Source organism: Cajanus cajan, chromosome 5 (genome assembly GCF_000230855.2).
Source record: "Cajanus cajan strain Asha chromosome 5, NIPB_CcT2T_4, whole genome shotgun sequence".
In the NCBI taxonomy this organism is placed as follows: Eukaryota; Viridiplantae; Streptophyta; class Magnoliopsida; order Fabales; family Fabaceae; genus Cajanus; species Cajanus cajan.
In genome coordinates, this window is record NC_138521.1 from 5,052,621 (window position 1) to 5,079,011 (window position 26,391).

At 34.0% G+C, this 26,391-nt stretch overlaps 1 protein-coding gene and 1 pseudogene across 3 annotated transcripts in view; both read left to right on the forward strand.

Moving 5' to 3' along the window:
• Positions 1 to 13,463, forward strand: part of LOC109801768 (midasin-like protein) — a 43,082-nt gene extending 29,619 nt beyond the window's left edge. For 2 of the 3 annotated variants that reach the window (XM_029272076.2, XM_083074801.1), the window contains exons 48-77: positions 984 to 1,163; positions 1,241 to 1,429; positions 1,540 to 1,641; positions 1,736 to 1,960; positions 2,058 to 2,180; positions 3,039 to 3,120; positions 3,208 to 3,338; positions 3,442 to 3,606; positions 4,332 to 4,407; positions 4,499 to 4,611; positions 5,636 to 5,697; positions 5,799 to 5,912; positions 6,117 to 6,185; positions 6,279 to 6,435; positions 7,163 to 7,320; positions 7,400 to 7,512; positions 7,623 to 7,846; positions 7,928 to 8,173; positions 8,537 to 8,758; positions 8,845 to 9,003; positions 9,091 to 9,315; positions 9,401 to 9,706; positions 9,797 to 9,940; positions 10,054 to 10,260; positions 10,352 to 12,067; positions 12,157 to 12,438; positions 12,542 to 12,721; positions 12,805 to 12,903; positions 12,993 to 13,118; positions 13,211 to 13,463. In XM_029272076.2, coding sequence (XP_029127909.2) covers positions 984 to 1,163; positions 1,241 to 1,429; positions 1,540 to 1,641; positions 1,736 to 1,960; positions 2,058 to 2,180; positions 3,039 to 3,120; positions 3,208 to 3,338; positions 3,442 to 3,606; positions 4,332 to 4,407; positions 4,499 to 4,611; positions 5,636 to 5,697; positions 5,799 to 5,912; positions 6,117 to 6,185; positions 6,279 to 6,435; positions 7,163 to 7,320; positions 7,400 to 7,512; positions 7,623 to 7,846; positions 7,928 to 8,173; positions 8,537 to 8,758; positions 8,845 to 9,003; positions 9,091 to 9,315; positions 9,401 to 9,706; positions 9,797 to 9,940; positions 10,054 to 10,260; positions 10,352 to 12,067; positions 12,157 to 12,438; positions 12,542 to 12,721; positions 12,805 to 12,903; positions 12,993 to 13,118; positions 13,211 to 13,243 — 6,228 coding nt within the window. In that variant the 3' untranslated portion in view covers positions 13,244 to 13,463. The remainder of the gene's footprint in view (positions 1 to 983; positions 1,164 to 1,240; positions 1,430 to 1,539; positions 1,642 to 1,735; positions 1,961 to 2,057; positions 2,181 to 3,038; positions 3,121 to 3,207; positions 3,339 to 3,441; positions 3,607 to 4,331; positions 4,408 to 4,498; positions 4,612 to 5,635; positions 5,698 to 5,798; positions 5,913 to 6,116; positions 6,186 to 6,278; positions 6,436 to 7,162; positions 7,321 to 7,399; positions 7,513 to 7,622; positions 7,847 to 7,927; positions 8,174 to 8,536; positions 8,759 to 8,844; positions 9,004 to 9,090; positions 9,316 to 9,400; positions 9,707 to 9,796; positions 9,941 to 10,053; positions 10,261 to 10,351; positions 12,068 to 12,156; positions 12,439 to 12,541; positions 12,722 to 12,804; positions 12,904 to 12,992; positions 13,119 to 13,210) is intronic. The other variant, XM_083074802.1, reaches the window with a different exon arrangement.
• An 8,921-nt stretch (positions 13,464 to 22,384) lies between these two features.
• Positions 22,385 to 24,943, forward strand: LOC145958183 (glutathione S-transferase T2-like; annotated as a pseudogene).
• The last annotated feature ends 1,448 nt before the right edge of the window (positions 24,944 to 26,391 follow it).

Below are 26,391 nucleotides of genomic sequence, written 5' to 3' on the forward strand. Positions count from 1 at the left end.
ATTTAACCATTGTTCCCAACATTCACCAACACTTGTGAGACATGATATTTGAAGCTTCTCTTTTAGTAGGATTTTGAGAGAAGTGTAGTTTCCAATAGAGGTTTTCAAAAAAATGTATGTTTTTCATCATGTTAATCCTTGTCGTTTAGATTCCACAAGGAAGACAAGGATTGGGACTGGCTATGTCTAGCTTTACAACAAAGCACGGCACATGCAAGCTTTAAATAGAAATTTAGGGTAGCACCTATATAGAGGAGATGGTAGAATTTTTGCTTTAGTTGGTTTTGGCATACATAGAGAAGACTAGTAGAAGGTTTGGTTTCGAGAATATATCGGATAGCGGATAGCTGCACTGGTGATAAAGCTGAATCATGAAAAAGTATAGGCAAAGCCATAAGGATTTAGAGGTCATTTGTTTGTCTATAACATAACGGGGAAGTAGGAATAGTACATGATTCTAAAAAATAATACTAAAATCTGATAATGAACCATTCATGAATTAGAGTAAAACCAAAAGCATGCAAAAAGAATACCATAATTAAAATTTCCAGGCCTAAAGATATACTTAAACAGCAAATTTTGTATCCTGCCCTTTTTCTTTGAGGAGTATTTGTACTAGATTACCTGAGGCCCTAGAAAATTTGAATTGAGGAAATATCTATGCTCAATCTATGCCCAAGCAGCCCTTTTGTGTGATTGATATGATACCACACACCTCACACCTCCCAATTTATTTTATTCCTCGTACAATATACTGCTTGAATGTGAAGAAAGTCTCTTTGTAGATAAAAAAAGTTATCATAATGGATTATGATATAATCATTTTCTGTTCAATATAGACCAAATAAACGAAAACAATTTGTTTTTTGTTGGCCAATCTGGATACACTTGTCTTTTTCTGAAAGCCCTCTCTTGTAAGATTGTATCTGTTGAAAACATTATCCTTCTCATTTTTTCTTTTTCTTTCTGATCTTGAATTCCAGGAAACAGCTACTTGTTTTATTGATCGATTGATGGATGAGTACACTGAATATAACGACATTATTCAACCAATTCAAGTTGCTGTGTATGAGATGAAATTTGGATTGTCACTGGTTCTGTCTAGTACTTGGGAAAAAGATTATTTGAATAAGGTTGGGCAGGAAAATATCAATGTCGTTATGGTATGTTATTTCATGAATTTTGTTATGCTTGATTTTATTTTACTTTTGTTTAGAAACTGACATGATGAGTTTGACAGGAAAATATATACACACTTATGCGCTTCCCTCGTGCTGCTTCATGCAAGTTCATTTCTGTTAATCATGACATTGGGTTGGACATGCCTCCTTCATACAGTTTAGATTTTGCTCCAGGATTTTATTTGGTAGATGTGGATTTGATGGAAAGGCTTGCTACACTTGCAAGTGGCATTGCCGCTGATAAGAAGGTATAAATTTCACCGGATTAAAATCCTTCCGCAAACATCATTCTGGGTTATGAAATTTACAAGATTGATTAGTTTTGTTCATTGGTTTGTATCTGAATCATCAAAAGCAGGTATCTGTGGTGCAATATAGAGCTGCTGTCTATCGGAACATTCTTGTTCAAATAGCACATTGTACAGCAAATGCAAAAATAATTGATGATAAGTCTTATATGGTCAGTTTCCTTATTTTGGTTTTTCTATCAGCTAATTCATTTGTATTGATTGAAATGAATATCTGTTTACAACGTTATATATCTTCTACTTCAGCTCTTGCACAAGATATTTGATGAGTTTGCCAGACTTTGGTTGAATACTAAAATTTTTGCAAAGTCAAAGAGTGATTTTGATGCCCAACAGTACAAGTTTAAACCTCGAGCCTTCCAAATTGAGAGTGTTATTGAAGTTGAAATACCAACTCTTGCAAATTCATGCGCACAGGAAGCATTTTTGGAATGGAAAGAATTTTCTTGCGACGAAAAAGCTGCAGACAATGTAATCCTTATGCAATCTTTGAATCTTGGATATCTGTTTATTATTGATTCCATCCTGTTCATATTGACTATCTGAAATGAAATGTTTGTTCAACCAGTTGGTAGGCTCTGAGGAATGTTTCACATTGGATGAAGAATGGAAGCAGCTGGAAGAGTCTATCCTCAGCCATGTGGTTCTCATTCACAATCAGTTATTTGGATCTAGTGATCTAGTCCAGACTGTGAGTCTAAGTATCTCTGTTTTCATAAATTCAAGCTAGAATATGGTTTGCAATTTGAAGTTAAAAAGGATTTTTATGCCATGTTTCCTAGTTGATATAATCTTGGTTATTGCATGGTTAAGTGGTTGGGCTAACTGGTTACTCTTACGGTGTGTTTTTGGTTCAATGAATTAATTCACCTGGATTGGTCTTGTTCTTAGTCCACTTGTCTGTATTCAAAGAAAATTTATTGACATCTGAAGTGAGTTGTGTGGGAGGAATTTGACACAGACCTATTGTCTTGCACTTTTCAATGATTTGGTTGACTCTTTAAGTCCTCTTTTGATGAATGTAATTGTACCATATCTATTTATTTAATGGATCCAATGCACAACCAATTGTTCTTGCATTTATTTGTGAATGAATTGCTGTGTACATCTGTTATTGTCTGTGTGTATGGATTTCTGATTGGGGTTACTAAATACACTTTTACAGTATGACTCTATTAAAGTATCTTTTAAATGTCATGAATCAATTATCACAAAAGCTTAAGCTACTGAGTGAAAGCACATAAATAGATATTACATAAATAGATATTTCTGGAGCTGTTTAGTAAAAGCACATGAATGATTTTATATTTTATAGATATTACACTTGAAAAATTCACGGTTATCCTTGATTTTCTATTGCTAACCAAGCTTGGATTTATTTTTGAAATTATTCACTGTATATTTCTAGGTCCATTCAGTCGTCATCATGTTTCAGGGGAATTAAACATTAATTTTAGTATGGTTAACAGCCACTACTAGTACTGATTTGTTATGAACTTGCAATTTTTTATACATCCCTTGTAGTTATGATTCTTCATTTTTCCTTCAGCCTGGAACTTTCGAAGTTTCTGATGAAGATCGATTGCATTCCTTTAGTGACTCGTATACCTTGGGTGTCGATTTAATTAGAGGTAATAATCAGTTCATTTTTAAAGAAAGGAATTTGAATTGGTCATTGCTTCATATTACATTTTCCATTCTTAATTTTGTTGCCTCAGGTGTCCACTCTACAACTTTGCCCAGTGTAGATGCTAAGCTCATGCCAGAGCACTTATTTTACCTCTGTATAGACTATAGAAAGAAATATCTTTTGTCTCACAAATCTGCTACCAGATATAATTTTTACAAGGTGTTGCTCAACTCTGTTTTGATATTTTGGAGCCTGTGTTTTTTTGCCTTTATTTTTTTGAAATCAAATCATGACCTGTGTATTCTACATATTGTTTCTGAAGGATTCAAATTCTCCTGAGATGGTACAAATGTTGAAAGTACTTGCACCTATCCAACAACAGATTCTTTCCCTTCTAAATGAATGGGAAGATCATAATGATCTTCGGAAAATTTTGGATGTAATTGACATGCTCTTGAGTCTCCCATCAGACACCCCTTTAGCAAAGGTAGTGATCAAGGACTGATTAAACTTCTATTGTCTATACAGATTGGTTTCTTATGTACAGAATCTACAAATAGTGGTTTGGTGTAAAAACTAAATTATTATTTCTGTCCACCGACTTTTAGATATAGATAATTTATTTTCTTTGAGTTTAGTGTGAAGTTATTGTAAAACTCAAGTCTTACATCGACCAATGATAAGACAAAAAATAGAGTATATAATTGGGGGATGGCCTTCACCTTAGAAATTTGTTTTGTAGGCTTGAGTTAGGATAAAATTCTTATTAGAGCTTATCTTGAATCTATTAACAGGTCACCCACCATAAAAACCGAAGGCCACAATAAAAGTATATAAGTGGGATACAACTATCATCTAACAAGTTGGTTTTGTAGGATTAATTTAAGTCCAAACCCACATTTTAAGAAAAGTTTTTGGATATGGTTGAATTTTTCTGCATTGAATTGTAAAGTTTTTCGAAAATCTGTTGCCAATCAGTGTATCTTGGTTTTTTTAGTACTTAAACCCATAGTGTTGATCAATCCTTAGTTGTTACAGTTATCATTTTACTTTCCTTAAACTACGTGTCCACTGAAATCTATTTAACCCATTTATCTGTATTGAATTGAAAACGTGTTTTTAATTATAAATATGCCCTTTGGACAGTTTTCCTTTTAAAATGATTCCATTCATGACTTTATGGTATAATTTAAATTATACTCTGCTCTGTAGGTTTTTTCAGGGTTGCAATTTTTACAGCACAAAGCTCAAGTTATGCAAGAAAATGGTTCAAAGTTCTCCTTCTCAAGTATGAATTTTCTTAATTTTCTTTCAAATGTTGAAGCTGCAATTTTGTACTCTGTATTTTACTAATATTTTTTTTTTAAAATGAATTGTAGGTCAATTTAAATCTGTGGATGATTTGTTGTCATCATGGCAGAAGATCGAACTGGACTCGTGGCCTGCATTGCTTGATGAGGTGAAGGATCAATATGAGAATAATGCAGGGAAAGTGAGTTGCTGGCTGTTCTTTTTATTATTGTTGTTTTTGTTAAGTTAGTCAAAGTAGAAAATTTGTTGTACTTTAGAAGAATCTAAATACTTGTCAATTATTATAAATATGCAAGTGCATAGGTTGTACACGTAAATGTAATGTAGTATAAGAACTACATATGATCTCACTAGGAATCGTACTTACCTGTTGTTAATTGCTAAGCTATCATTGATTTTCTCTGAAAAATTAAAATAAAGAAATATGAATAATAGCAAAAGAACTACATATCGTCTCACTAGTAAACGTACTTACCTGTTTTTTAATTGCGAAGCTATCATTGATTTTCTCTGAAAAATTAAAATTAAGTTGGCTGCCAATCATTTAGGAGCCTTTATCATAAAATAGGAGGCGTGTGGTAGAGTGATGCAAAGTGGCCTCATCTGGTTGGAGTCAAAATACTCAATCATCACCTCTTTTGTGAGATAAAAATCAAATAGGCTGACTTAGCATCCAATTTTCTGACCGCTTAGCACAGCTTTTTGATGTTGTTTCTGGCCAACCCTGTGCATGAAACACAGCACTTTGGTGTCCGCTCTTGTCTAGGTGGATGAGGGATGTATTGTGTTGTTATCTTTCCAGCTTCATAGATGTTTTCTATTCCCCTCTCGAGTGTTCTGAATCTTAGATTCATGATGATTTATGATTATGTGTTTAGATTTAAACTGTGAAGTTTTATTTGTATAATATAAATTAAGTTATTTATCTTGTGTCTAAATCTTCTTTATAGTGGCTACTCAACTATCTACTATACTGCTAGTGTTTTTAGGGTTGGCCACTCCATGTGCTATATGAGATTGATAACTTTGACTCTTTGCTCTTCATTGTGCTTTTGTTTGACTTATTTCCTTTTGATATTATTTCTTTACTAAAAGTGAAGGGTCTAACCGTCATCTTGTTTATCTTTAAGGGATGATAATTTTGATTTCCATATTTTTATTTCTTTATAAGTATATAGCTTATTTGTTTCTTGCTTTTGTTGCAGTTGTGGTTTCCTCTGTACTCTGTTCTTCTACCTGGCTCTTGTGATATATCAATTATCCAAAGGCATGTACATATTATATTCAGTCTGTTTTCTGTCTCGTCTATTTTATGATATATCAAATATTTATGCAGCTACTTTTGGTTTTGCCTTTTGTGTTTTACAGCCTTGAAGACTTCATTCACACGTCCAATATTGGGGAATTCCACAAACGTCTTCAGCTTCTCTTTGCTTTCCTCGGTCAAAACCATATAAGTACATCCTTGAAGATTAATTCCAGGTATAATGTTTTCTTGCAGTTAAGCTTTCTTGAAAAAAAAGAATAAAGAAGTCATGAAAGCCAGTAGAAATTTTTTACTTTCATGCCCTCCCAACTCCCCAAAAAAAGATGTTAATATTTAAGATTTAATGTTGAATATTTTTCAAGTTAGCCTCATTTGAAAATTTAAATCTTGTGGCTGTTCTTCATTATCAAACATTTCAGCCCCCGTCAGCTGGAACAGTCAACATTACTGTACAATATCTTTGGATTTTATGTGCAGTTCTTACCCATGTAAGTTCCTTTGACTTTTTGTTTCTTCAATTTATTTTCTATTTCTTTTCCTAGTCTTATTGTCTGTTGGTGTACTTATGTGACTGACTGTAGAGTATTGAAGTACATTGACGCTAGTAGGAAGGAAGTTGAGATTGAATTGAGCAAGCTAGTGAAACTATGTCGGTGGGAGAATGGCAAGAATTATATATCAATTGAAAGTTTGAAAAAGGGTCGACAAAAGCTGAAGAAGCTTATACAAAAGTATACCGTAAGTTTCAGACTGTCTATTTGATTATCGGAAAGCTGATTTGAATATGAGCATTTTTTTTTTCTGTTTGACACTGAGCATCTGATTATGGAGTGCCTAAGTCCCACATTGAGTAATATGGGGTGGAGCACTTAAATGGCTTGGTTTTCTCCTCTGAATTGCTATGTTTTTAGGGAGGGTTCTCCTAGTGCTTGGGTGCTTATCAATCTCCCTGATTTAATTTTGTACACGAACTATTGTTAATAATTGCTGCATATTTTTCAAATGTGACATCACTGTTTTGACATTTGTTGCCATATTCTTTATCTGATTCTTTCAAGGGTTTTGTTTTTCCCTCTATTTTAAAATCATATACGGTATACCCCTCATTTTATTTTCCTTGTTTAATTTGTAGGATTTATATATATTTTTTTCTGAAATTGTTTATGTGAATACAAAATTCCACTATTTGAAACCAAAATAAAACATGTTAAAACTGTTTGGTCCTTTGGTGGATCTTCCAATATGCATAAATCAATTATGAAGTTGTAGATCATTTCTGTATCTGGAAGTGGGAATAGGTTTTACATTAGCAATTTATTTTTTGCTAGTCTTTAATTTGGGCAAAGTTTTAGTTTTTGGCCTCTTTACTCCTCACACGTCCAAGTTTTTTTTCTCGTCTCACCAAACTGGTAAATACTTCTTGAATCCTGATTTTCATATGCTGTTCTCTTTCTTATTGGTGAAGGATATTCTGCAAGAACCTGTGTCAATTTTCCTTAACCAAAATGCTGCACAAAGAGAAGCAAAAGCACATTCTTTTCATGGGCATAAGCTTATTTATGGTGTTCAAAATAAGGGTTTGGTTGGTGGTGCTTTTGATTTGACATTGTTCAGTGAAAACAGGTTATCTTACAACTGATGGTGTAGAATTTAATTTTATCATTTGGAATTTTTAGTTGTTGACATTTCTTTTGTGGTGTAGGTTCATGTGGTTTGACAATTGTAGCGAGGGATTAGACAGTGCTTTTCAGAACTTGCTGTTTAAGAAAACATCAGTATTGGATGTTCTACCTTTACATCAGAAAAGTGTTGAAGGTTCGCCCCCTGCCCCTCTTATTTTTTATCCGTGTTCTTTTGATGTTGCTAGCTTTTTTAGTCTAGTTGATTTCTTGTTCGGAAATATTGAAACATGGTATTATATGCAGAAATTCAAAGCATATTTAGACCTTGTGATTCCCAGCGTACAATTTACCTGAAGGGTTGGAAAGCTGTGTGGCATATGATTGAAAAAATATATATTGCAGCAGTTGACTATGGTAATCTGTGGAAGGAGGAAAAAAAGGGTCAAGGGAAGAGAAGAGCTTTGTCTGAGCTTCTTAAGCTTTTAGAAAGCAATGGGTTGTCTCGGCACAAGTCAGCATATACAGTGGTATGAAACCTAGCCTTTTGTTTCAATGAATGTCCAGAGTACATATTAAAAATTGCTAAAAGTAATCCTCCTAATAAACAGGACCAGGATAAAACTTGGTGGTTCCTTCAGCTTTCTGGGAGCATGCCGTATTTACTGCTAACAAATAGTAGATTGCCATTTGTAACCTCGGGAGTTGCTGCTGAAGTTGAAAACAATAATAGCCCAGAAGAAAGTTTGCTTATGGAATGGAAAACAGCCGTTGATTATTACTTCAGAAGCGTTGTGTCTGTGCTGCTTCTCCAACAGATATGCCTCAATCCGCACAAAGATATAAGTCTTGAACAGGTGAAATGTCTTTCTCAAGTTAGTAGTAGTGTAAGGACCCACACTGATGTCAATATTTGAGATGTTATGTGCCTATGATTTATTTTATTTTTTAAAATTTTAATTTAATGTTAATTTCTTTTTTACCTTTTAATCTCATTTGGTCTTCTACATTCTACCCCGCCCATCTTTTTATATAGTATCTCATCTCCCTGCTATTTTTCTTCACATTGGAAGGGATTATTTATTTAATTTGAACTTTTTGATGTCTACTGCATTGATTTTGATATACTCTCAGTGGTAGGAAGTGAATATCAAACTTACCCACCTGTTTCTGTGTTCCTTCTGTATCTTATGAAATTTGAATTGCTTTGGTTTCTGTAGGTTGACAGTTCTAGTTCATTCGTCAACCAGCTTGTTCAGATACAACAGAAGCAACTCATTGCTGCCAGTGCATTTGACAAGCAATTGAAATGCTTTAGAGAATGTGTATCTACTCTGGGAAAATTGTTTTCATTTTCCTCCTCCGCTGATAACAATACAAATTATATGTGCTCTATCATTCCGAAACAGTTTGCTACTTATAAGTGCATGTGGCAACAAAAAGTAAGTTTATTATTAGTTTTGTTTGGATATCTTTTTTTGCTGGTGTTTTAGGTTTCTGATATGACTATATTTTCTTGATCATGCAGCAATTATTTGATACTCTGTGTGCTACATCACATGAAGAATTGCTTTTACTAAGGATATTAGAAAATAGCCATTTAAACACTTGTCTTAGAGCAAGACCTGTAGCCAGTCAAATGATTGCTTCCATTGAAGAATTTTTACCAATGTTCTGTAAATCAAAGGTGCATTTATTGTTTTTAGTTGTAAATTTCTTTTAAAAAAATTGATATAGTATGTATTCCCATGGATTCACGAAAACATGATTACAGGAATCATTGGATTGTTATCTAATTGGGAGGACCAAAGCTGTCACTGCACTGAATTCTTCCTCACATCATTGCATTGTTACTCAAGAAATGGAGCAGCTGGTATCTGAAAATTTCAAGACTATTAGGGATTTTGTGGATCGTTTTTTCGAATCACAGGAGCAAGACTTAGATAGAAGCACAGTTAAGAAAGTTCTGATTCAGAATTTCCGAGAAATAACTGAGAAGGTACTTCGTCTTTTAACTTATCCTTGTGAAACTTAGTAATTTATTTGAAAGAGAATTTTGGAATTTAAAAGCATTTACTCTTCAGGCAGAATTAATTGAGGAAGAGTTTACAACAGCAATAAAGGGAAGTAATCAAGTAGATTTATCTGATGAGGATAGGTTTTGTGAAAGGAACACCATGGAGCTCAATGCCAGGTTCAATGAAGCGATTATGTCTTCTTATCAGCATCTTGCAACCATATTGCAGAACTTATGTTTGTCAAGCAATATTCCCATGGTCGAAGACTCAATGATAAAAATTGTTTCATGGGAATCACTGTTTGAGTCGTTTGTTACAAATCTTAGCTTGGACATTTTGTGTGAGAATCTTTCCACAGCAATTTCTTTTGGGGTAAGTTTGTTTTTTCTTTGCAGGTTATCTTAACTTATTATTTTCTCTCTCTTCCTAGATAACTAAACTGATGATACCTTTGCTGTGTAGGAGAAGTTGGTGAATCATTGCGATGATAAAATCAATACTTGTTCACGTGTAGGAGCCCATTTTAGAAATCTACATATTTTCATGGATCAATTACTAAACTTTGGCGATGAACTCATGAAAAATTTCTTAGCCATGCACAAATCAGTAAGCTTAATACTCTCATGCTGTATGAGTTCATTTTCTTTCCGAAGTTATGACAATATCTCATTTTCTAAATCATTGAGTTGGACAATCTAATTGTATATGTCAATTCGCAGGTGTCAGTGACAACTCATGTGATTGCAAATATTTTAGCTTCTTTATTTTCGGAGGGCTTTGGAATTTCTCCTGAAAACCAGGATGATGATGGAACCCACAATACATCTAGAGATGCAAGTGGGACAGGCATGGGAGAGGGTGTCGGATTAAATGATGTCAGTGATCAGATTGCTGATGAAGATCAGCTGCTGGGAACACGCGAGCAGGTTAGCTTTTGGGCTTATTAATTTTGCTGATTTGGCAATTTTCTTCTCATATATCTGATTTCTGTATATTGTCCTCATGTCAATGCTGAAGGAAAATGAAATGCAAGATGACACCAATGAAGTGCCAAGTAGCAATAATACAGGAATTGAGATGGAACAAGATTTTCAGGCGGATGCACTGAGCCTTAGTGAGGACTCTGGAGAAGATGATGATATTGATGGTGAAAATGAGGAACTTGAGTCTGAAATGGGACCCACTGGACCAGACAGTGAAGCAGTGGGTGAGAAAGTTTGGGATAAGAATGAAGATGAAACTCCTAATGATACAAGAGAAAAGTATGAATCTGGAGCTTCGGTTAAGGATAGAGACGGAGGAAACGAGTTAAGAGCCAAGGATGACTCTACCACTAATGAACCTGGGGATGGTAATTGTGATGATGGTGATGCTCAGGATGATGAAACTGTAGCCCCAGATGATGTAGGTGATGGAGAGGATGCAGATGAGGTGACTATGGACAAAGAGATGGCGTATTCAGATCCTACTGGGTTGAAGCCTGATGAACCGGATCAAACTTCTGACCTGGATGTGGATTTGGATGTAAAGGAAGATTCTGATCTCTTGGAAGATGGAGAACCTGATGATCAAGGTAATTCTGCTGAGAATGCAAATGAAGGGATGCAGGATGAAGAGACCTGCTCACCTGATGAAGTTATGGAAGAAGCGCATACCGAAGTTGATATGAACTCCAAAGAAGATGATATCGATCAGGACCATCAAGATGGTGCAAACATGGATTTCACTACTGAACCGAAGAAAGATGACTCTAAATCTTCTGAGTTGATTAATGAGCAAGTTTCTCCTGCTGAATTAGCATCACAGTCCAAAGTGGATAGGCTGACATCTGGTTCTGAAAATGTAGCAGCAGAGTCGAATTTATTGAATAGCCATGGAGACTTTGACCCTACTCTGTTGGGAGGCTTGCCTTCTAGTAGTATGTCTGAGATGGATGTTACGATGTCTGACTCATCAAAAAGTGGTGGATTTGGTGAAAATCAACCCAAATCTCAGCATCCACAGATTGACTCATTTATTCAGGAGAAGCATACTAATCCTCATCGAAGTATAGGTGATGCACTTGAATATCAGAGAGAAAGAATTAATGTATCTGGTGATTTTCAAGATGATAACAATGAGAAGCAGAGTGAGATGGAAGATGAGAATGCTGATGAGTATGCCTATGTTTCTGAATTTGATAAAGGCACAACTCAGGCTCTGGGGCCTGCAACCCTGGACCAGGTAAATAGAAACATTGATGGTGATAAGCTTGATAAAGAATGTCTTGCTGGAGAAGATGCAAAGAGTCAGTTTGAGAAAGAAAAAACAGAAATGAATTCTTTAAATAATTCTTCATTAATCCCTAAAAATGAAAAAAAGGAGCAAGTGAATATGTCAGGCATGGAGAAGTTGCAAGATGATGGATCAGTGAATCGGTTTGCTAATGTGAACATTGATTTTGAAAACCGTTTGGAAGATTTGGTTTCTTTCGGAAGTTCACACATGATTGATAGCACAGATAGTCTGTGTCAGCTTTCTCTGCATGATAAAGACTTGGGTAAAGTACAAGATCCTTGTGATGTTCCTGACCACGTGAAAGATAATGCTAGTCTTTTGTGGAGAAGGTTTGAATTTAGCACAACAAAATTGGCTTTTGAATTGGCTGAGCAATTGCGCCTTATAATTGAGCCCACTGTAGCCAGCAAGCTCCAAGGAGATTATAGAACTGGCAAAAGGATAAATATGAAAAAGGTAGATGATTTATTTTTTATGTAAAGGTAACATTTGTTGATGAGACTATGGTGTTTAACTTTACAATTTTTTTTCTTAAAAACTTTCAGGTAATTCCTTACATAGCAAGTGATTATAGTAAAGATAGAATATGGCTTCGGCGGACCAGACCCAACAAACGTGATTATCAAGTTGTTATAGCCATTGATGATTCACGTAGTATGTCAGAGAGTTGCTGCGGTGATGTTGCTATCGAAGCTTTGGTCACAGTGTGTCGTGCCGTCTCTCAATTGGAAATGGGCAGTTTGGCAGTTGCTAGTTTTGGGACAAAGGGAAATATCAAGTTACTGCATGACTTTGACAGACCATTTACTGGAGAGGCTGGTGTTAAAGTAAGTGGAATTAACCGTTTAACTTGTAATTTTTTATTGATGTCATTTATATTTGTTGAATGTCTTTGAGAAGATCTAACTGTTTGTTTTGGTTGAGGAACAGATGGTCTCCAATTTGACATTTGAGCAAGAAAATACCATCACTGATGAACCGGTTGTTGATCTATTGAAGTACTTAACTAACAAGTTAGATAGTGCAGTTGTAAAAGCACGGCTTCCATCTGGACATAACCCTCTACAGCAATTAGTTTTAATAATTGCAGATGGTCGGTTTCATGAAAAGGTACTTGATGAGAAAAATAATTTTCTTTTTATTGGTCTTTACTTGACCTATTTGTTCACTCATCTTCAATTTTGATTTTTCAGAAAAATTTGAAGCGATATGTTAGAGATGTGTCAACCGGTAATCGAATGGTTGCTTTCTTGCTTCTGGATAATTCTGAGGAGTCAATTATGAGTCTTGAGGTATTTTAACATTTATGCTCAAATATTTTTTTAATTATGAGGATTATAGGTAATTTCTCTTCTCTCTTACATTACATTCTGGACTGCAGGAAGTTTATTTTGAGAGTGGAAAACCAAAAATTTCCAAGTACATGGATTCTTTTCCCTTTCCTTACTATATTGTTCTGAGAAACATTGAAGCACTGCCTAGGACTCTTGCAAACTTATTGAGACAGGTTAGTTTGAATTTCTTCTCTCTTTATGAAATATAAATAAAATAAACATCTTTGTAAACAAAATGAGTTATATTTTGTTGTGTTCATTTCAGTGGATGGAGCTTATGCAGCATTCAAGTGGTTGAGGACTTTTATTGAGCAGCTTCTACTTTGAGGATCATTTTAGGGGAGATGGTCTATTCCTTATTTTGTTTGTAGAAGGACCTATATGTATAAGTTTTGTACAGTTCTAAAATGTATAGATGCTACTTATTTGACTAATTAAAAATATCATGTTAGCTGTATAAATTGTGTAGTAATCTTTCATCAGTGTCTTTAAACAATGTTTACAAGATCATTTTGTGAGATTGGTTTTGGTTAAATGTAATTTTATAGTGATAGAAATAAACATAACAACATAAAGAATAAACTTCTATTTGGTATATCAAACATGTTTTTAAGCATTATGAGAAGAAATGATAAAAAAAATATATTAGAAGAATACAGTCATTGGTAGTATCTGTTTTTACAATTTTTTTAAAATAACAAATAATATTTGTAATATGTAATTCAAGTTTAATAATTAAATATAAAATACTCTAAAATACAAACACTTGAAAAGTATTTATAAGAATATTTAAAAAATTTAATTGATATAATTTTTTAAATATTTTAATTACATAAAGTGATTAAAAATTAAAAATTCCATTTGAATTCGTAACTAGATAGAACGTTTATTTTTAATTTGTTGAAATTTAGTGAGAACTATATTGTGCAGATTTTATTTATCGAGTTTTTAATATTAATTTTTAATAATGATAATAATAATAATAAATAATGCACTAAAGGGTGATGTTATAGATAATATGCTACTACTTCAACAAAAGACAAATATAGGAAGGTCAAGTTAGAAGAATTCTATAGTTTATGTTAAATCAACATGATCATATAATACTGATTTAGAATCACAACTAACAAATTGTAGATAATATGCTACTACTTCAACAAAAGACAAATATAGGAATGACATTTATGTCTATTAAAGGAAGGTCAAGTTAGAAGAATTCTATAGTTTGTTAAATCAACATGATCATATAATACTGATTTAGAATCACAACTAACAAATTGTATAATTTATGATAAATTAATACAATTATAACATATTGATTTAGAATCATAACTAGCAAAATTGAACAAAATTTTTTTTTAACTAGTCAAGAAACATGTTATTGACTTGCTCTTCTATGAGTTATTTTTTTGTTGGATCTAAGCTTGATCACATATAATATTAATCGAGTTAAGCTTTGTTTGGTGGGTTGAACCATCATCATCTTGGTACAAAATTTTACTAGGAGAGGCTTCTCTAATCTTTACTTGTAATATTGGGCTAATCTTATAGGCTAACCAAAAAAGTGTTTCTTAAGTAGTGGAATGTAGAGTACACCGCTAAGCCAATAACAATTCCAATAATTCCTAAGTCGTTTACTCTTAATCCTCCCCAATTTTTTCTTCAATTCAACTAGGATGACCTTGTTGGCACCTTCAGCTTAGTCATTTGTTTGAGGATGTTTAATAGACAAAACTCGATGTTGGATCTGGAGTCCTTCAAAAAACTTGTTGAGTTGTTTATTCATGAACTGTCTACCATTGTCGACCATAATAATTTTTAGGATGACCTTGGGCTATTTTAGAGTTTGTTGGACTATAATCTTGTGTTGATCGGATTGCCAAGTACTTGCCAACTTTGAGAGGACATTAACCTTAGTATTCTCTTCTCGAGGCATGTGCTCAATCCAAAATTTCACAAAGTTACCCTTCAATTTATCAGCCACATAATAATATTTTAAAATTTGAGTATCCTTGGTATGATACTCACCTCTCAATTTCCCTTCAACTAGATGTGAATTGCTCTTGCATAAAAAGTGTTCGATCTTCATCTCCAAAGCCAATCTGATACTCGTAATAGGCTTCATACCTAGCTAGATTGTTTGAGGTTTGGAATCTGAACTAAAAGGATTGCTCAATAACTAAGTCCCTTGGTCCCTCCAACAGGGGGGAGCCAGAATAGGAGAACACTCATCTTGGGGGTGGGTTTACTACTTAGATGCTTTCAGCAGTTATCCGCTCCCCACTTGGCTACCTAGCATTTATTGTGGGCAAGATAACTAGCACACCAAAGGTGCATCCTTCCTAGTCCTCTCGTACTAAGGAAAGGTCCTCTCAATGCTCTAAGCCCACACCGGATATGGACCGAATTGTCTCACGATGTTCTGAACCCAGACCGAATTGTCTCACGATGTTCTGAACCCAACTCACGTACCACTTTAATGGACGAACAACCCAACCCTTAGAACATACTACAACCCCAGGTAGCGAAGAGCCAACATCGAGGTGCCAAACCTTCCCATCGATGAGAGCTCTTGGGAAAGATCAACCTGTTATCTCTAGAGTAACTTTTATCCGTTGAACGACGACTCTTCTGTTGGGGAGTTTTTAATATCGGGAAGCACTTTACTCAACATGCCCAACTCTAACTAATGTGGGACTTTACTTCACACTTGAACTTCAACACTCCCCCTCAAGTGTGAATCCTTTCCACATGGTCACGCTCCCCCTCAAGCGGAAGCTTTTCTTTCATCCACGAGTATTCAATGGTTGCCTTACTTGCACTATGCACTTCAACGACACACGTCCTCCACACCTCTAGGGAGACTTTCAGTACAAGGGATGATCTTACTCTTGGATCTCCTGCCAATTCCATTTAGGATCCCACTCCACTCTTGGATCCAGCTATTACTCGTCTGAGCCGATCACCAGTCACTTAGTCAAACCATTGGTTCTGATACCAATGTTTGGGGAGTTTAGAACACTAGGGAGCATTCCACACAATGATACCACAACATAACCTAAAACCTTAAGGCATTAGGAGGTGGGTCTTTCTCACTTATATATTACTCAACATGCCCAACTCTAACCAATGTGAGACTTTACTTCACACTTGAACTCCAACATCTTCCACTTGGCACCGTCGAATCACTAAGGTCGACTTTCGTCCCTGCTCAATAGGTGGGTCTTGCAATCAAGCTCCCTTTTGCCTTTGCACTCGATGGCCAATCTCCTCTGGCTTGAGACTCCACTACCTTTTTTACTAGATGAACCATCAACAAACAATGTCCATACCTACTCCTATAAGGGTCTAGTGGTCATTTCGTTGTTAGAAAAAGATGGCTAAATTTAAAATGGGGGTGAATTGGATTTTTCAAAATTTAATCAGAGTTATGGATCTTTATTTGAAAATTTTTTCTAAAACACTTTTCAATTGAAGTATATTGAGTTCTTGTTATATGGGATATGCTCCTATATACTCTTTTAAGTTTTCTTTAATCTTTAGAACCTTAACATTGAATGATGCATAGATTACATTTCAATTAACACATTGATCATATAAAAAATACAAATCATATGCAATTAGTTTTAAGCAGGTTAAGATATCATTTAAAGATTACACAAGTAAAAAGAGTAAGGATAAGAAAGAGTGCAAGGAGATTTATTTTAGTTCAGCCACTCCACATGTGGCTTACATCCAGTCCTCAATCAAAACTTGATCAAGATTTGTCTACTATCTTTATGTAAGAAGGTTTACAATCACAAAACACACGCAACCTACTTCTACATACAAGATACCACTTTTACCATTTTTATACTGAAACAAGTAAGGAACGAATTCACCTGTATGTTGAATTAATCAGAACGTGAATTGAAGACAAATCTTTATCCTATTCTTTCAATATTGTAGTGATGATGATGAGATCTTCAAAAAGTTTTACAAAATGTTTTTACTTCTTGGTTTCACAAAGAAAACACTCCAAGTAAATCACAGAGATTCAAAGTTTCACAAAGTTCACTCGCAATATCACTTGCATAAGTTTCTAAATGAGAAAACCTGTTTTATAAAATTCTCAAGCTTAGATAATCGATTATTTATAATGATAATCGATTATTTTGTTCAGAGTAATTCTAGAAATCACTCAAGAACAAAATAATCGATTATTTCATAGGATAATCAATTATTGCAGATAGTGCTTTTTTGGGATAATCGATTATTTCTATAGATAATCGATTATTTCAACAATGCTTTTCAAGGTATTGAAAAATAGAGTAAATAACTGACTATTGTAAGTGAATAATTGATTATTTTGAGTAATATCTCAAAATTCATTTAAACATCCAAAAACCTGCTGAAGTTATATTCCATCATCATCATACTACTTTCAAGTCAATTAGGATAAAGATAAACCCTTGCATAAAGCACAAACTAAAATAAACATGCACAAAGATAAACACAAAGCAATTACAACACATAAACTACATTATTAAAACTTTTCACTTTAAACACTTTATGATCTTCATGCTTCCCCTTTGTAATCATCAACACTTACATAAATTGATTCAACAGCTTGTGAATCTCAATAGAAGTCAGCCAAGCATTGTGCTTGTATTGGTTCTCTTGGTTGGTATGTGAAACCAAACTTTTTGATAGCTCCACCAGCCAAGCGATCATTCTTCCTACAAACTTTGGATTTCTAAGGATTTTTACTATAGGGTAGTTAGTCTTGACGACTACTTGGTGACTTAAGAGATGTGACCTTAATCTTCTTTTCGCAATTACCAAATCCAAAGCTAAAATCTATAACCTCTAATACTTTTGCTCAATGACCTACAATACTTGACTAATATAGTATATGGGAACCTATCCCCCTCTTTCTCTTGGGAAATGACAACATTGGTTGACTCATCTCAAGCAGACAAGTAGAATAGAAAAGGGAATTTTTAGCTAGGCTTTGCCAAGATTGGAGGTTGTCAATAGGTTTTCCTTCAATCCTTGGAAAGAAACCTCACCCTCCGATGTTCAGTCAAATGCTTTTTTCTTTCTCAAAAAATTAAACACGAACATCACCTTATCAACCAAGCACAACAAGAAACAAGAAAAGGAAACTAGCATGTCAGTTAGTCATTGAACTTAATTTAAATTGGTCGGACTCTTCATGTCAATGATTGCTCGACACTTGTCAAGGTTGACTTCAATACCCCTTGCATGTAACATAAAGCCTAGAAACTTGCCACCAAGCATATATTATGTTTTCTTACCTCTAAGAGCACATCGACAAGATCGTCCATGTATTCGACCATACTATTTGACTTGACCACCATATCATCAACATATACCACCAAATTCTTTCCAATTTTCTTCTACAAGACTTTATCCATTAGTCGCTAGTAAGTGGTGCCAACATTCTTAAGCCCGAATGACATCACATGATAGTAAAATTTAGCCTCCTTGGTTATGAAGGCAATCTTCACCTTGTCTGGAAGGTACATAAGGATCTAATTATATCTTGAGTATGCATCCACAAGTTTGTCGATGCTTGGTAAGGGATAAGTATCCTTAGGGTAAACCTTATTGAAGTCGATGTAGTTAACACACATCCTTCACTTGCTATTACTTTTCTTGATCAAAACTACATTGGCAAGCCAAGTGGTATAATGTACCTCCTATATAAAACTAGCTTTTAATAGTGTAGACACCTCAACCTTCACAACTACTTCTTTCCTCACTCATTTTCCTTTTCTTCCGAGCTACTAGTCGAGCTTCACAATAGATTGATAGGTAATATGGAAATGAAAGGATGGATCAATGCTCGACATGTTGGATGCTGACCATGCAAATAGGTTGATGTTCTCCTTTAAAATATTGATCAACAAAGCCTTTGTCTTCCAATTCAAGTTGTGTACCTATGCTAGTATATATATTGTCCTTTTGTACCTAATTGAAACTTCTCATTCTCCTCAACTGGTTTTAACCGAGCTTCATCATTTACTCTTGGGTTTAGCTCCACCAAGTTTACTTGCTTTTTACTTGCCGAGGGTAAGGGTTCATCAACTATGGTAAGTTGGTTGTTAGCCTCAACTTGACTAATTAGGGGTGCTATTTTTAAACTGGTCATGTAACATTCTCATGCTATCTTCTGGTCAGCATGAATGGTCACAATCCTTCTAGTCAAGGAGGGGAACTTCATTGTTAGGTGTGACGTTGAAACTATAACACCCAACTCATTAAGAAAGGATTGCCCTAGCAAAGCATTGTAGGAGGTGTTAGTGTTAACTAATATGTAGCTTATGTTGATTGTCCTCCTCCTCCTCTCTCCATCATCAAAGGTAGTAAGTAAATCAACATAGTCTCTCGTGTCAACTCGCTCTCCCAAGAAGCTGACGAGTTGATCATTATATGGTTTGAAGTTTGACTTAAGGATTTGCAATTGTTGAAAGATGGACATATACAAGATGTTTATTAACAAAATAAAATGGGATTAGAAAAATAAAATCATATTTAGAATCTAACTATTACTTACTAAGAAAGATAAAACTTGATCTCATCATTAATATCTTATTATATCTTTCATTAAAGTCGTCATCTAAGTTAATTATTCAAATTATAATATGTTTAAACATGTTTATTTTACCGTTGTTTCTTGAAAAAAGAAAGACAAACGAATAAAAATAATAAAATTTAAAATTTGCAAGGCTGGCAATTACTATCATTTAAAATAAATGATAGTAAGGTATATATTTCTAAAGAATTGATATATATACCTTACTATCATTTACCTTATTATTAAAATATTCATTTATATAAATTATATCGAATTTTATCAGTGCGTAAAAAAATAATTAAAATATCATCATGATTTAATTGAGAGAAATTGACGCAAGGCTGGCAATTTGTTTTAAAAAATATCAAAAATAATATTTTTGAAAACATTCCAGAAATGGATATCATCATTATCTTATTTTCTTGGGAAATATTTTTTATTGTTGATGAAAAATTATTTTTCAAAATATATATAATAATAATAATAGTAAAAAGTAAAAAAATTTAAAATTGATAATAAATTATTCATACAAAAACAAGTAAAATAATAACATTGCAATAATATAAGATTAATTAAAGATAATAAGAGATTTAATTTGACTAGAGCATAAAGTCGGAATTGAGATAAAACTTTATTTTTATAGGAAACGGTATGGTGGAAATATATGTTATATTATACTTTTTTACTAAATAAATAGTGATAAAACTCATTAAAGGAAATTATTTTCAATTAGCAATAATAAGGTAGTATTATACTTTTCTCCTCCATTTTCTAGTTTTTTGTTTTGGAATTACTCATAAACAAAATTTCACTTTGTAATATTCAGGTTATATTATAGTTTCCCCTTTTTGGAAAAATCAGATTTTGTCAAACGTATTACTTTATTTTTCCTGTCTTTTGAAACAATATATAATTATGCAGTTGCTTTGTGGATCAACGTGATGTGTTGTTTCTTGCTTGCTGGTTGTGCCATTTGTAAGAGAATCGGAATAAAAATGGGTTTCGAACAAGTTCCCGTGGGTTAATTAGCATTCAATTAGAGGCTCTTTTATTTGAAACCTACGTGCATATATAAATGCTTTTCGAAGATGTTCATTATATATACGACAATCATAATTATATATAGGGCCGACTAATTATAATAATCAATAATGGATCATTTTTTTTTCAATTGACTTTTCTGGTGAATGACATACCGGTGGTTTCCATGAGCGTTCGTTTCGGAGGCGTTGGATGAACTTGACAAAAACTTGTATATGGACTTGTCTTTGCTTCAGAAGCACGCACATATTTATTGGCATCACTAGTACTTGACTTCCAACAAGATTTGAAGAATGGATAGAAGGGCACTACCAACAAGCTTAAGCATGTTCACACGGCAGAATAGAAGGCATAATTGGATGGAAGAGAAGCGAGGATCCCTTATGGTGGTAGCCACAGTTATAACAACCATGACTTTCCAAATTGCCATAAACCCTCCAGGGGGTGTTTGGCAATCAAACGCAGACAGCGACCAAGATTGTGCTACTGGTAATAAAACGTGTCATGCTGCAGGTACATCGGTGTTTGCCTCTGCAGCTAACCATGACCTTAAACTTGGATACGAGATATTCATACTGTTATGTACCGTTTCTTTCTCTGCCTCTCTCACCACAATCCTGTCACTCATTTGTGGAATTCCCCTCCGTAACAAGTGCCTCGCGTGGTTGCTCATAATATTTATGTGCATCTCAGTAATTTGCACTGCAGGAGCATATGCTATTTGTATTTGGTTGGTATTGAACCCAGGTAATGATGGAACAATTAATCAAATCACCCGTTACTACGCACTCTTTTGGGGTGGCTTATCTCTTTTGCTCTGTCTTGTGTTCTTCTGCCGCTTTGTCTTTTGGTTGCTCAAGTTCTTCTTCCGCCTTTTCTGTTGCTGCTGCTCATGTGTTCAGGATTCCACTCAAGAATTTATCGTTACCAATTAATTAAGTGTACCCATGAACTTGCTGATTAATTTATACTTATCAATGATCGTGTATCTAAGTTTAGGGATTAATGGAGTGTTTGTCTGTTCTTTTTTTAACAAAAAAATTGTAGAATGATCATACCATATATATATATAAGATCTATAACTCCATGTATACTATATCTTCCCGTGGGTTAATTAGCATTCAATTAGAGGCTCTTTTATTTGAAACCTACGTGCATATATAAATGCGTTTCGAAGATGTTAATTATATGATTTTAAGTTTGACTTAAGGATTTGCAGTTGCTGAAAGGTGGATATATACAAGATGTTTATTAACAAAATAAAACAAGACTGGAAAAATAAGATAATATTTAAAGTTTAATTATTATTTATTAAAAAAGATAAAACTTGATCAGATCATTAATATTTTATTATATCTTTCGTTAAAGTCGTCATCTGAGTTAATTATTCACAATTATAATAAGTTTAAACATGTTTATTTTGCCTATTTCTTAAAAAAAGAAAGACAAACGAATAGAATTAATAAAATTTAAAATTTACAAAATTTCATTGAAAAATGAAAATAACGAAGGTAGAAAGAAAATGAGAATTTATTTATGAAATAAGAGACTAAATTTTTTTTTCTTCATATGATAGTAAAACACTATAAAAGTAGTTAGTCTCAATAAATTAAATTTAATATTTTAAATAAAATTTCAAATTTACGTCTTATCAATAAATAAAATATAATTAAAAGAAAGAAAGCTCAAGTTAAAATTACATTGCATCATATATGTCTAAGCAACATGAGACACAATCAAATGATAATAGTAAAAACAATAATTTTTGGATGTCCTTCGACCATAACATTTTTTTTTCTTTTTCAAGTCACATCGCTTATTATACACATTTTCTCACTCTCTTTACTTTTCGCTCTCTCACAATTATTCTAGACTAATAGTATCTTGGGTGTCCAATTATATTTTCCAAATTACAAACCATGCAAACCCAATTTTCCTCCTTGTCACATGCAATGCAAACCCATTCCATGTATTAGAGCACCTCCAGCGGAGGGTGCTTGTGTTGTTTCTTAAAATTAAGCAACGGAGCTTATAAGCATTTGTCATTGGAGTGATCCTACGTGGCAAGAAAAAGTTGAAAATTTTTAGAACCGTTCCTTCCTGAAGCTCCGGTGCTTAGGATTGTGAAATGCCAAATGGAGGGTTCTTATTGGTTCATCTGTCCAAGCTGGCCGCTTCAACATCTCCATGCCCAAAGCCACGAACCGTCGCACATAAGACCTCCCCGTGAGCTAGCAACACCGCCGGAGATTCACTCGCACCAGCACCAGCCACTGCGGAGCTCCTCTGGTCGTCGTCCCCGTGGCCACCGTCGCCGGACCAGCACCGTCACACTAGCACCCGTCGTCGCACCAAAGTTGTCGTCCCCGCACCAGTTCCGTCGCACCAGCACCAGCCACTGCGGAGCTCCTCTGGTCGTCGTCCCCGTGGCCACCGTCGCCGGACCAGCACTGTCACACTAGCACCTGGCCACCGTCGTCGCACCAAAGTTGTCGTCCCCGCACCAGTTCCGTCGCACCAGGACCAGCCCTCCTCTCGCCGTTGTCCCCGCACCAGTGTCGTCGTCCCTGTGGCCACCGTCGTCGCACCAGCGTCGTCGCCCACCAGCCACGAGAGAGAAGAGAGAATCACAGAAAGAAAAGAAAGACCTTGAAAGAGGGACCCGCGAGCGCCAGAACCCCTCCACCTCGCGTGCGACCACCGTCGCCCGTGACCCGTGGTCGCCCGTGACCCCTCCGCGCGCCAGTCGGAGAAGAGAGAGTGAAGAAAGAGTGAAGGGAGAGTGAAGGGAGAGGGCAGATCATGAATGGAGAGACTTTGATAATCGTAAATAAGAAAAAAGAGACGTTGGAGAGACGTTGAAACCCGTTGGAGAGACGTTAAAGAGCCGTTGGACTTCTATGTATAAATTGATGTCCAATTTTGAATTCATTTGCACTCAATTTTCAATTCATTTGCACTCTGTTTTCAGCATTGCGTAGTTCATTTGCATTCTGTTTTCCACATTGCGTAGTCCATTATTCAAGTTTAGAATTTATTTTAAAAATTTTACTATTAACATTTACTATTCGTTCACAACAAAAAAATTTATTTTATTTTTGTTCATTTGTATCTTTTTTTTTTTATTTTTATATTCTACCATGGATCCCAATCAATTTAATTTTCAAAGTTATTTTAATTTTTTACAAAACCAACCACCACCTCCAACCCCTTCCGATGAAAATTCTCAAAATCCTCAATTTTTTACATACCCACCACCACCACCACATTCAACCAATGATAATTCTTCAAATCCCCATTTTTTTATGTATCCACCACCACCACCACATTCAACCAATAATAATTTTCCAAATCTCCATTTTTTTATGTATCCACCACCGATACCAACCAATCCCAATATAATTTTTAGGCCTTCAAATTTTTCCGAAACAGATTCACCAAATGGTTCCGTATCCGAGTCTCAAGTAGGGCTAGAGAACATCACACTTGATGTTGGAAGGCAACAAGGAGAAGAAATATCTACTCAAAAAAAATCACGTGTTAGTTTTTCTGTTGAAGAGGATAATTTACTTATTCAATCATGGCTCAACATTTCGAAGGATCCAATTGTTGGAGTTGATCAAACTGGAAATAGTTTCTGGATTAGAATCAAGGAGAATTACAACAACAATCGCAATCAATTTCCAGTAAGAAATCCAGGTCAGTTAAAAAGTCGTTGGTTTCGAATCAATAAAGCTGTTCAATTATTTGTCGGATCTTATAAACAAGCTCGTGATAAAAAAAAAAAGTGGCAACTCAGAAAAAGACATCATGACAAATGCGTATAAAATTTACTCGCAAGATGTAGGTGAAAAATTCAATTTTGAGCATGCATGGCTATTATTAAGAGATGAGCCAAAATGGAAATCTGAATCAATGGAGAGCTCTTCCAAACGATCAAAGATTTCTAAATCTGGGCAATACTCAACGTCTTCTAACATAGATGCAGTCAATGATTGTGAAGAATATGACCCAACAACACCAATGTCTCGTCCAATAGGTCAAAAAGCAGCGAAGAGAAAAAGTAAAGGAAAGGTTGGCGAAACATCTTCCAACAAAGAGGAGTTGGATAATATGGCAAAAGCAATATTAGAAAGAAGTGCTGCAGTAAAGAAATTGGCTGAAGCGAAGGAAGCAGCTAACTTTAATGCAATGTATGAAATTCTCATGAAAGACACATCTGGAATGACTGAAAAGCAGCTCAAAGATCATGAATTGGCTTGTAATTTTATTAGGCGCAAATTAGGAGATTAAATATTATTGTAATTTTAATTTATGTAAATTAGACTAGTTTTATTGTAATTTTAATTTATGTAAATTAGACTAGTTTTATGTAATTTCTCTTTATTATGTAATTTTTTTTATTATTGCAATTTTTTGTATTTCTTTTTATCAATAAATTTTTTTTATTATTATAATTTTTAATTTGTTAATTATTCATATTTATATATTATTCATAATAATTAATTTTATAAAAGTTTATCATAGTGTAGTGTGAAGTGTCAAAAAAGTGTAGTATGAGTTGTAAAAAGTAAGAGTGCTTATAAGCAATTCCCATTGGAGCAAAAATTGTAAAAATGTAGTATGAGTTGCTTATGAGTGACGTTGCACAATGAGACCCATTTAAAGTGGTTGGGAGTTGCTTATAAGCAACTTCCATTGTAGATGCTCTTAGGAAACTAAAAGTTGGTTATCTCACAGGACCATGTCAGCAACATGACAAAAGCACTCCAACGTCATGGATGATGTTGTGAATATAAACATGATATATCAAGCACTCTCATCCATTCATTTCGTAAAATCCTTTACTATTATCATGTCTTCAGGCTTATGCTCCATCTTAGCCACATTTTCCCATTCTAATTCTAAAAATTTGACTTCAATTGATGCATAAGTTTCACTAAAAAACAATCCAATTCGCATTCTTTCTCTAATGAATCAAGTTACGACAAAATGATTAAGAGAAATTATTGAAAAATTGATGCATAAGTTTCACTAACTTTTCAACTTCTTTTATTTTAGTATTCATATATCATTTGTATTGTTTATGTACTTAAAAAAAAATATTGCCTCCAATTATTATTATTATTGTTTAAAATACTATTTTAATATTATAAAAAATTGTTCTGTAACTTTTGTTCACCCATAATCCCTTATCAATTTTTATATCGAGAATTATTATGTTGAATAAAATAAAAAGTTATTATTCATGTAAAAAAAAATATAACTCCTTTGTTAATCTTCATTCCTTTTTTATTCAAAAGTTTATTATCAGGTAGTATATTTAAAATTATAATTTTATATCATTTATTTTATTTATATTTTAATAGGAAATTAAGTATTTTTATTTACTCATTTTATTTTTATGGTTTAAAAATATTGTATTTTATGAAAAATATATTAATTATAATTATAATGGTTAAATGCTTGTTTAATTTATATATAGAAAAAGAATTTTAATAGTATTAAAAATGAAGAGTTAGTCAATTATAAACTAGTTGAAAATTTATATTGTATTATATTTTAAATGTTTTAAATTATGATAAATATTCTTTTCACTACTTAAAATTTTTAGATAGAATAATTTTTTCTCATAAAAATTAAGATTAAAATAAAGTATAATATTAACCACTTATCTCTTTGAATATAGAAGTTGAAAAGATAGAATTAAGCATGTATGATGTTTGGGAGGGGAATCATACTCCATCTTTTGTACTCCACATCATTAATTTTCCATATTTTTTCCTCCACATCATACATATAAACTGTCCTATAAAGAATAT